The 11,224-nt window shown below is 41.3% G+C and overlaps 1 protein-coding gene across 1 annotated transcript in view; it reads right to left on the reverse strand.

Moving 5' to 3' along the window:
• baz2a (bromodomain adjacent to zinc finger domain, 2A) overlaps positions 1–7,911 on the reverse strand; it is a 30,322-nt gene extending 22,411 nt beyond the window's left edge. Inside the window, exons 1-4 of the mRNA XM_084097951.1 lie at positions 7,725–7,911; positions 5,066–5,195; positions 3,618–4,442; positions 606–2,315 (exon numbers count right to left, since the gene is read on the reverse strand). Of these exons, the coding sequence (XP_083954077.1) occupies positions 606–2,315; positions 3,618–4,442; positions 5,066–5,195 (2,665 nt within the window). The 5' untranslated portion in view covers positions 7,725–7,911. The remainder of the gene's footprint in view (positions 1–605; positions 2,316–3,617; positions 4,443–5,065; positions 5,196–7,724) is intronic.
• Between the last annotated feature and the right edge of the window lie 3,313 nt (positions 7,912–11,224).

Raw genomic sequence — 11,224 nt, forward strand, 5'->3', positions numbered from 1 at the left:
CTTTTAATCCATGGAAATCAAATATGTCCTTTTTAAACTTAAAACCCTAGCACCAGATCACAATGTCCACCAAGCATTCAAATCACTATTTGCATGCTTACAACTTTCTTGCCTCAGACTCGTTAGAGCTCAAGCACACTTGAATGAGTATTACTATTCATTTTAATGAAAAATAATAGGGATTTATGATATATCAGGTCAATATTGGGACCATATTAGTGAATTTATCTAATTGGTCAATATTGGATTTGTAATTGTGTACATGTTAATTTTTTCTATTTTTACATTTATATTACCTTTACTGTCATCTAACACTCTTAAAGTTAATAACATTGAGTTAACACAGCATTATAATGTACAGTATGAAAAAATTATATTCGTCTTATATTTGCAGTGATGCCTAAATACACTTTACAGCAATTTAAAAGGTTGGTCTTAGTTTTTAAGTGTTATTTTATCTAGACAAAATAGTTTTGAATTTTAATCTGTCAATTATCGGTCACAATATGAAAATAGTTTTCGGCTAAAGTTTGGTGCATCCCTTCTAAAAAAGGAAATGTATGTTATGGTTCAAAAATGCATTATTAGTGCATTGGGAATCTCACCTTTGATAGAGTGTGTAGAGGCATTAATAGATGGAGAAAGCAGGGAGGAGCAGGTTTGCGACGTGTTGTTTAAAGAGTCGTCCAGAAGAGACGTGTTCTCTTTGAGGGAAGTCTCCTCAGTGGAACTTTTAGAGGTCATGGAGCTGTTTAAGTTTTCTTCTTCACAAGAAGTCTCCAGCAAGTCCCTGGAGTCATCAAACATGGATCCTTCTGTAAACTTTGATTGGTCTCCCGTCTGGGAAAGACTGTAAGAATTATCAAAAGTGTCCATCATAGAACTCCCATCCTCTGCTCTTGAGCTTTCAAGGTAGGTTGACTCAGCCAAGGACGGATAGTCTAGTGACGTGTCAGTGCCAAAAGTGTCATTTAAAGTGTCACTTTCTCCTTTCCTTGGGGTAGCCTGATCTTTGATACTATAAGAGTCTTTTCTGCCAACTGCCATAGTGTCTCTCTCAGGTTCCTTTGGAACAATAAAAGCCGGTTCAAGGTTTCTACCATGAGTTTGGACCCTATGCATCTCAGATTGAGCCTCACTGTTGGACTCCTTTTTGGATGTGCCGATTATGACTCCAACTTTACTCTGGGAAACACAGGCCTCGTGTTTACCAGGCATCTTCTGAGTAGAGTGCGATTCCCCAAAGTTGGACCGTACTACACCATGAGAACCCACCTGCCCTAGACTGTGAGAAGAAACATCCACATTTGCCACAATGTCTGAAGGTTGAGCCGCAGAGCCAACGAGGGAACGAGACACGTCTGGAGCAGGAGAAACATTGAGAGGTGCCGAGGATGCCTGAGAAGAAAAGCTAACAGCAGGAGATGGTGCAGATGAAGCCAGAGCGGCGACTTGAGGAGAACCAGAGACAACAGATGGAAGTGCAGAGAATGCTGGGAGAGAGATGTTATCGGTGGCAGATGTTGGAGTCGAGGAAGCAGCAGGATGTTTAGGACTCTGGCCTGTTAGAGGTGATGCCTCTTGGGGTCCTTTCAGTGGTGCCAATGCAGGAGGAGCGGAGACAACAGATGGAGACGCAGCTAAAGATAGAGGTGTTGGAGAGACCTGTGGACTTTTTGACCCCTGGGCCTCTGCCAGAGGAACTGTTTGAGGAGGCACAGGCACCGTTGGAGGATGCGTCAAGATCTTAGAAGAAAACACCATAGACTGGCTATGCGACACAGCAGGTGGAGCTCTGGAGCTCTTAGGAGAAGACATCGAAGGAGTAGTACTAAGTCCTAAAGGTGTCCCATCAGCTGATGAAGGTGCAGAGAACTCAGGTCTTTGGCCTTGGACCGTCAGAGGTGGTGACGCGAGAGGGGAGGGTGGAGACACGGACACATTTGTACCGACACCCAAAGCTGTAGATAAAGCAAATCCTGAAGATGAAGAATGTGAATTCTGCCCAGAAACAGGTCCAGAGACCGACTGATGAGGCAGGGTCAATGTTTTCCGAGGTGGACTAGCCAGTGGTGGAGGTGGTCCAGAGATGGGGGAAGAACTAAGCTCCTTTGCGGCAGCTCCCATCTCCTGGCGTTGTTTTGCAGGTTTCTCCAGGTCCACGGCTGGATGCTGCACACCCTGGTTATAGTCGGTAGAGGAAACAGGGCCAGGGGACTTTACAGGAAAACCATCAGTCAACCGTTGGGGTACAGAGCTTCTCTCGACTCCATTGAAGCCTTTATCGGTTTCTTTAAAGGACTCATTCATATGAACTACAGACCACAAAAAAAAAAACACACACACAAACAGCTATTAGCAAGACATGTAAGAACACCAAATTGTTGAGACACGTAGCAACAATTCACAATCATTAGTGTATGATTGGAAATGCAACTAAAATTGGATTTTTAGGTCAGAGACATGGCCTGGAAAGTAGTGCACTATGCTGCTAATGCACAGCATCTGCACAGATTTCACTCCTTTACTCTTACTATTCTCCCATGTAATAAACTATCAGACATTCGCTACACAGTGAATGAGTAAGCAGTTTCCAAATCAGCATATGCATCAATGTGGAAACTACAGTAATGCCTCTAATGGTTGTTGTCTCATGCTCCTTATGTTCAGCAGAAGAACAATTTAAATACACTGAATACAAGGCCAAAGCAAGTATACAAGTAAAATAAAAAAATAAAAGACAGATCATGCATCTTGATCTTCAGTGGAAAGAGCAGTATTGTTGATTGTTTTATTGTATCTAGGTTGCATGTGTTCACGCAGTTTTTCCATTTTCTGATGAGCGAGGCAGAATGTAGAACTGGGGCAAGACATTACCTGTTAACACACTAATAGTCAGTTTGAATCACTTCCTAATCTAAGAAGTCCATTAGCTTTGGTGAAAACAAGTCTGATTTGACCAATGTCATTTCAGTCAGAGGATAGAATTAGAATACCAGTGTTGGTGATATTAAAAGCCATTCAGGAAGTGCATTGCACCACCAAAGTACAGGAAATCAGAACGAGCATGCATGATAAAACATGCTGCAATTTTTATAATCACTTTACTTCACAAAATATATTGTTTCCCTACAGCAGGGTTCCTCAAATCTGGCCCTGCAGAGTTCAGCTCCAACCCTGATCAAGCTAATCAAAGTCTTCAGGATCACTAGAAAATCACAAGTAGGAGAGTTTGAGCTAAACTCTGCAGGACAGACTGACAATCCAGGACAAGATTGGAAGAACCCTGCCCTACAGCTATCTGCAAACAAGAGAAACAATCTTGTTTTGAAACGACGTCTTTTTGAAAAGACCTCATAAAACATGCTAACTAAACACTTAGTCAAAAAATTAAAACACAGTCAATGGTATTAAATACATTTTTAATTAAGAGTTTTTTGCTATGCAAATAAGGCTTCATTAAGAAAAAAACGTGATAGTTGACAGGAGTGCCACCAGTTGCAACCCGTGTTTTTATCGTTAATGGGGAAAAAATTGCAAATCGAAATTGCAAATACAAAAATTCAAAACTATAACCCTTTTTCCAACACACTAAAGACGGTGTGGCACTATCTCACCTTGCATCTCTTTGCTCTTAGGTGAACCACTGTCAGACATTGCAGAAGGGGACCTCATTGGGACCTGCAGGTGGTGGGGACTGCTTCTGCCTCCTCCACTACCCACGTGATGGTGCTGAGGGCTCCCTCGTGGAGGCGTAAAACTCTGCGTGGCAGGCGGTATCATCGGAGTCTGGGATTGAGACTGAGTCTGGGCCTGCGGTTGGGACTGGTGTGAAGGATGCTGGTAAAATGGCATTCCATTAGGCATCATGCCGTAATGTTGCTGCTGCTGCTGTTGTTGTTGCGGCTGCTGGTGTTGAGGTGAGTGGTGGTGTGAATGATGTTGGAGATGATGTGTCGTTGCAGACTGGTGCTGCACGGCTGGAGGCTGCTGGTGATGCTGGGATGGAGGGATGCCAGGATGCCCCTGGTTGGGAAAAGTCCCATATATGCTGTGAGAGTTAAATCCCATGGACATCGAAGATCCCCCCTGTTGCTGCCCAGGATTACCCCTTGCCCAATACTGCGGCCCCGCACCAGGGGGCTGCCGGGATGATCCTATACTGCCGTTGACTTGGTACGGTCCATGCCCCTGGAAGTGGTGCTGAGGCTGCTGTGGTTGTATCCCCCCCTGGGAGCCTGGTTTCTGGTGCAACCCGTGGGGAGGGACAGGCCCCAATGCTGGGTTGTACTGAGACTGGCCCCACAGGTAGTCATATCCAATGCTGCCAGAGAGTAGATGGCTGCTCATTTGAGGATAAGAGGAAGAGGGAGGGTGGGCGCTGGGCTGGGTGCTCCCACCTGCAGTAGTGATGCCATTCACATTCATTTCGCCATTCAGATCTGTGTGATAAACAGCATCATTAATAAAGGCATAACATCATATCATTTATTAGCCTATTTACGGAAGATACTGGTTTAAAACTTTGAAATAAAAACAGCTTTTTTAATGTTTTTGAACAAAGTCTCTTATGCTCACTGCATTTATTTGATCAAAAATACAATAAAACAGTAATTTTGTGAAATATGATCACAATATAAAAAACTGTTTTCTATTGTAATATATTTTAAGATTTAATTTATTCCTGTGATCAAATCTGAAGTTTGTGACTCTGAAGATTATCATAATGTTATATGATATGATCATAACATGATGATTTAATGCTCAAACATTTATTATCATTATCAATGTTGAAAACAGTTGTGCTGCTTCATATCTTTGTGTTAACCATGATGATACACTACCATTCAAAAGTTTAGGGTCAGAAAAAATTGAAATTAATACTTTTATTCAGCAAGGATGCACTAAATTGATCAAAAGAGACAGTAAAGACAATTATATTATTACTAAAGACTTCTATTTTTGTGTTCTATTCATCAAAAAAAAAAAATATATATATATATATCAGAGTCTCCTCAAAAATATTAAGCAGTAAAAACTGTGTAAAAGCAGTGTAGATGCTCACTTTTCCCTTGCTGGGGGAAGCTCATGGAGGACCCGTTAGTATAGAGAGAATCTCCTGAGGAATGCTTCAGTCCTGAGTTAACTGGCACAGAAGAGTGAGGCCCGTAGTTAAAATGGTTATTTGCTTCCATCTGTCGGAAAGAAGAAAAAAACATCACAGGATTGAAACATATGTGGCATATTTTTAGTATTAAAATACTTTCTCCTGTCACGTTCATACACAGAAAACTACAAGTAAGCCATTTGTCGGATGATTTCCCTAAAACGCGTAAACACTGTCTCTGCTTCTGAATATGCCTACTTCCCAGTGCTCCTTATGTCCAAGTTCATGATATTCATAAAACCATTGGCAAAAAAGACTTACTACTGATGGACACTTTACTATCCCATGAGGCCACGGGAGAGGAGTTGTGAATGGCAGTAAAGCGACGTAACTGATGTCATAGGTCAGTGCCAACATTGACGAATGTAGTGTGTCCGGATTACAATCATACCACTCTCACATTTATACTACATAGAATGCTTTTTTTTTTTTTTTTATTGTTGCTAAATTCGTTCTTCACCAAATGTAGTGCATACTTAGTATGCAATTTCACATACTATGACTCTTTCAAACAAAATTGCTTTCTTGAAGATTCAATACTGGCTTAACCAAACACTTAAGTTTAGGGCGGGACTTTCCATTTCTTCAACCAATGACAGGCAGCAGAAAAATATTTAAGAAACCTGCTTGAAAACAGTCATTTCAGACATTAGTCATAGTAGACAGAGCTATAGGAATGCTCAATGTGTTGTACTATTGTTTACCTTGGTGTCTCATTCAACTGTCAAACCATTTAAAAATACATCTTTACCAAAAATTTCAATGAACAACCAACTTTTGTCCTTTGAAAACACACGCTTCACCTTAAATCTAGAGAGTCATGGACAAATAAGTTTAAATCTTCCAACTAACCAGACTCATAATTCATAATTTTACTAGTACCACAATCACCATTTTAAACAATAGGCAGCTCCCTATCTTTCTGTAGTAAAAAAACCCTCTAATTTAAACCCAAATAAAGAGCGTTTAATGTTTATGAACCAGAGTGGAACAGTGCTAAAGTCAGTGGCTGTGTTCAAATACCTAGTGATCTACCTAGCTATAATGGAATTTTTCAGAATTGAAGGCGCGTTCCGAACGTTATAATTGGATTCTCGCACACCGAACGTTCGGAACGCTTCAGCGCCGCGCAGGTACACGACAGCCCGGTGTACGGGGCTCTGAGACACAGCCAGTGAGCTCTGCTCTGGCGGACATCACAAATTTTGCTCTTCACATCTCAACATAAAATGTCGCAGATAAAGCCGATGAGATACGTTAAATAACACACATCACACACACACAGATGCTGGACACCAGGCTCAAACTCAATTACACTTTAAACACAATAATAAGTTAGTCCTGGTAATTAAAAAAAAAAAAAAAAAAAAGCTAATTTAAATTACCAGATATATTAATTCATAAAGATCAAATCCAACGCTAATTATTGTAAGCGTGTCCATCATTAACCGCACAGCTAACAGTAAACATCTAACTCAAAACTAGGATTTCATTCAGAAATGGCTGTTAATGCGACATACGCCACTAAAAGGCAACACAGACGGCAAAAGAGTGATATTTCATTAAATATTATAGTGGGAAATGTTTATAATAAGAAGAAGGAGATGTGGGAATCGGTTAGCACGGAGGCTAATGACCATGCGCTGCTTCTGGATCTCTCACATACACACACACACAAAATATATATATTTATATAGCCACATTTGATTAAACTTCTCCAACACTAAAACACCACAACTCAAGGTAAACCAGCTCATATCCACTCTTACTCGATTTCCTCATTCTCTTTAATGTAATTCTAGTCTTGTATCAGCACATATTAAGCCAGAAAAAGAAGAAAAAGCAACGAGATGCGGCCAAACAACCAACACAAAAACGAAAACAAAAAAGGACTTTGCTTGAAAATGAAAGATTAATTATGTACCGAGACCACAAAGATGAAGGGAAGACAATTCAATGCTGCTCATAATTAAAATCTAGCGATATACACACACTTATAAAACGATATTTCGATATGAAGTTTGATTAAAGTGTTCGGTTATTAATATCAGCGGTGATGATGACATGACAAAATGAGGCCTGCGTTCCGCATAACAACGATTCATCACGACCGTTTATGAGCTTTGAAACAACATTCGCCGATTAACATGTATGTTAATTCAATATTTTGGAGTATGAATGAAATTGGACGCGAATTTAATTTTACAGTGTCGATGAAAACGGTGTAAATGAAAACAGCAGGTCTTATTTACATAACCACGGGCTTGAGCGTTATTTAAATAATTAAAGACGATAAACGTACAGATAAAACGGGCTGATTATATAAATACAAGAGGGTTTGTGGTCTCTAAGACACTATGAGTGGCTAATGTTTTTAAAGCTTGCCTGTACAAATGCAATATTAACAAATAATATCGTCTCGGAAGGTCATCTTTCGTTGATTAATTCACGTTATTTTCCCGATATACGGTTAGAGAAAATGAGGTAGCATCATCATCACCCACACAACACACTCTCAAAAGTTTCCCCCCGTATAATGATAATAAAACTGCCCAACCTTGATATGTGCCGATCGCACAGGAGACAGGGGTTCTGGACCCCCGGCAAAGGACCAGTGTTGATGAAGAGGGTGTAAGCGATGTGAATAATAAACGGCTAAAACGCTAACCTTTGGGTTTCAGATTTGCAAACATGGCTGGTAATGTTTGAGCGCAGCCATGATCACAGAGAGAGAAAGAGAGCGAGCCGAAAGAGGAAGTGGATGACGGTTAGACGGGCGCGCGCCTCCGGGTCTTAGCGCCGACTAGCGCACTACGGGCCGAACAAACCAGTGTTGTTGACCCACAATGCCCTTGTGGAAAAGAAGTGTTTAGTTGTGTCCTCCTGGGACCCAGACTTTTTATATTACATTACATTTAAGTGAATTTCTACACCACACATGATGGCACAGTTTTACATTCAGGGCTTTTCAGAGACAGTATAATGTTTGGAGGCTTCACCACAACTTCTTGGTCTTTAAACATGACTGACATTAAATTTAGTGATCGAATTTAGCACTCTTGTGGAAATATGATAATATTTTGTATCATTTAAATTTTACTTATTTTCATAAATCAGCATCTCTGGAAATGTGATGTGTAAATGTAATGTGAAATGTATCTCAGGAAATGTAATGTGATTTTAATCAAATATGACTTTCTGTTACGAAACATGGCATTGATTTACATGTCCACTGTAGAGACACCATTATTAAGCTGCATAAATTAGGTCAGCCGGAACAGGGAACACTTCCTATAACACCCAATGTACTCGTTACATCATAAGAAGAATGGCATCTACACTAATATTAGTCTTTCTGCTTATTCCGAGGTTTACTGTAGTCAGCCGGATCCAGGCCATATCCAGATCAGATGGAGGACCTGCGCCTGGACACGACCACAACGCATGATGTAGTCAGCCGGATCCGGGCCGTATCCAGACCAGATGGAGGACCTGCGCCTGGACACGACCACAACGCATGATGTAGTCAGCCGGATCCGGGCCGTATCCAGACCAGATGGAGACACGACCACAACGCATGATGTAGTCAGCCGGATCCGGGCCGTATCCAGACCAGATGGAGGACCTGCGCCTGGACACGACCACAACGCATGATGTAGTCAGCCGGATCCAGGCCGTATCCAGATCAGAAGGAGGACCTGCGCCTGGACACGACCACAACGCATGATGTAGTCAGCCGGATCCAGGCCGTATCCAGATCAGAAGGAGGACCTGCACTTGGACACGCCCACAACGCATGATGTAGTCAGCCGGATCCGGGCCGTATCCAGACCAGATGGAGGACCTGCGCCTGGACACGACCACAACGCATGATGTAGTCAGCCGGATCCGGGCCGTATCCAGATCAGAAGGAGGACCTGCGCCTGGACACGACCACAACGCATGATGTAGTCAGCCGGATCCGGGCCGTATCCAGATCAGAAGGAGGACCTGCGCCTGGACACGACCACAACGCATGATGTAGTCAGCCGGATCCGGGCCGTATCCAGATCAGAAGGAGGACCTGCGCCTGGACACGACCACAACGCATGATGTAGTCAGCCGGATCCGGGCCGTATCCAGACCAGATGGAGGACCTGCACCTGGACACGACCACAACGCAACCCTGAAGTGTCAGCAGAGATTGTGTCAACCAGACTCTCATTGAAGTCTTCATCGATACGACGATACTTAAGTTGCAGAATGCAGATAATATATTAATAAAAATATTTTTTTATATTTCTGCTGTGTTTCAAAGAAGTACACTTACTTAGTTTTTTTTTACATGTTATGTGATATTACATTTAAAGTAAATATATCTTAAAATGTATTAAATTACAACTTCATCATTACAACTATGTAATTACAAATATAGGCCTATTTAAAGGCATGCCATACAAGTTTCAATTGAAATGACATTTATTTTAGTTTACCACAAATGCTTGTCAGTATTCAGCACACTTTAACCATATTTCAAAGACAATACAAGTAATTATGAAATGACATATAAAGATTAACTTTCTTAAATGGGTCAAATAAGGACTAATTGCATTTAATATAAATGTAAACTATAATACATTTCCATAATTGCAGTATAATACATTTCCATAATTGCCATATATTGTATGTATATGCAATTGCCTGGTTTCACACACAAGGCTTAAGCCTATATTTTACCAGACTAAAATGCATGTTTGAGCTGTGTCATTGTTTTGTCTCAAGATGCACACCAGTAATGTTTATTTTTTTTAAAGGCACATTTATAAAAGCTACTTAAATGTCCTAATTTAACTAAGGCCTAGTCCTGGCTTAATCTTAGCCCTGTCTGTGAAACCAGGCCTGGTATATCTAAGAAGATTCAGAGGGTTGCCTCTGACTGGCTAACACAAGACTGTATTGGTCTCATTAGAGCCTATGGGCTGTCTGTCACACAGTGATATCTGTTAGGTTTAGGCACATTTTATATGTGGTACACATATGTGGTACAGCATCTTTAAAAGTGTTAAAGAAAGCCTATCTATTAGATCATGCATCATGTCTGATTGAGAGAAAGATCAGAGCCCGGTTGCAACCAACAAATTTAGGGGCCGTTTGCACAACACTGTTTTCAACTAAACACGGAAAATAACACGACAACAGCGTTTTGGTGGCCTGGAAACACAAACTTTTGAAAACGGGTTTTAAAGTGAAAGTTTTTATAAAACGTTACTGTTATCGTCCCTGTGTCGCCTAAACTACAAAAACGTGAACTTGTGAAAACGGTCACGTCAGGCGAATCATGCATATTACCTGTTCAGTCTATAGGTGTAGTGTTTCTTTACAAAGTGACATCGCCATCTACTGGCCTGGCATGAATAATACAACGATTTCAATCGTTTTCGCCCGTGTGAACGGGATCGTTTTGACAATGTTGTCGCCTGTACGCGAAAAACGCAGAGGAAAAGCTTTTCCATTTTTTGTATATCATTGTTGTGTAAACGTGCCCTTAGTTGTAATTACAAACACATTCTCACTATTAATTTCAATAAAACGCCCCCATTTTTTTAAATACCCAAACTACATGCTACTGTATAAGTGGGGCAGACGTCAAGGATAACGAGTAGAGCGCAGAGCGGAACGGAGGGGGTCGGGCTTTAGGACCCAGAGCGCGCTGATCAGTCTGGAGCCACTGGAGAGGAATGGATGCGCAGCCAGAATGCGGCTGTAGGAAGTGATGGTCCGCTACGGAGAGGGAGAGCCGAGGCCATGCCATTCATCCCATAAGACATACAAAATACATAAAATCACTCTATTTATCCACAATATCACACTTTTGCATAGGTGGCCATATTTCTATTTAATTAACATGGTAGAAAATGATGCATAGGCATGCGTAATGTGTGAAGTATCCGCATGCAGTCATAGGGCGAGCGCGTGCATCTCTATGAACCTGTTATTAAAGCACCTCCTTCGTGACCTCGCGGCGTAATGTTGTAAAAAAAAAAAAAAAAAAGGGCGAGTTGCGAATGATTATTAAGT

The sequence above is a fragment of the Abramis brama genome (genome assembly GCF_963993115.1).
Source record: "Abramis brama genome assembly, chromosome: 22".
Lineage (NCBI taxonomy): Eukaryota > Metazoa > Chordata > Actinopteri > Cypriniformes > Leuciscidae > Abramis > Abramis brama.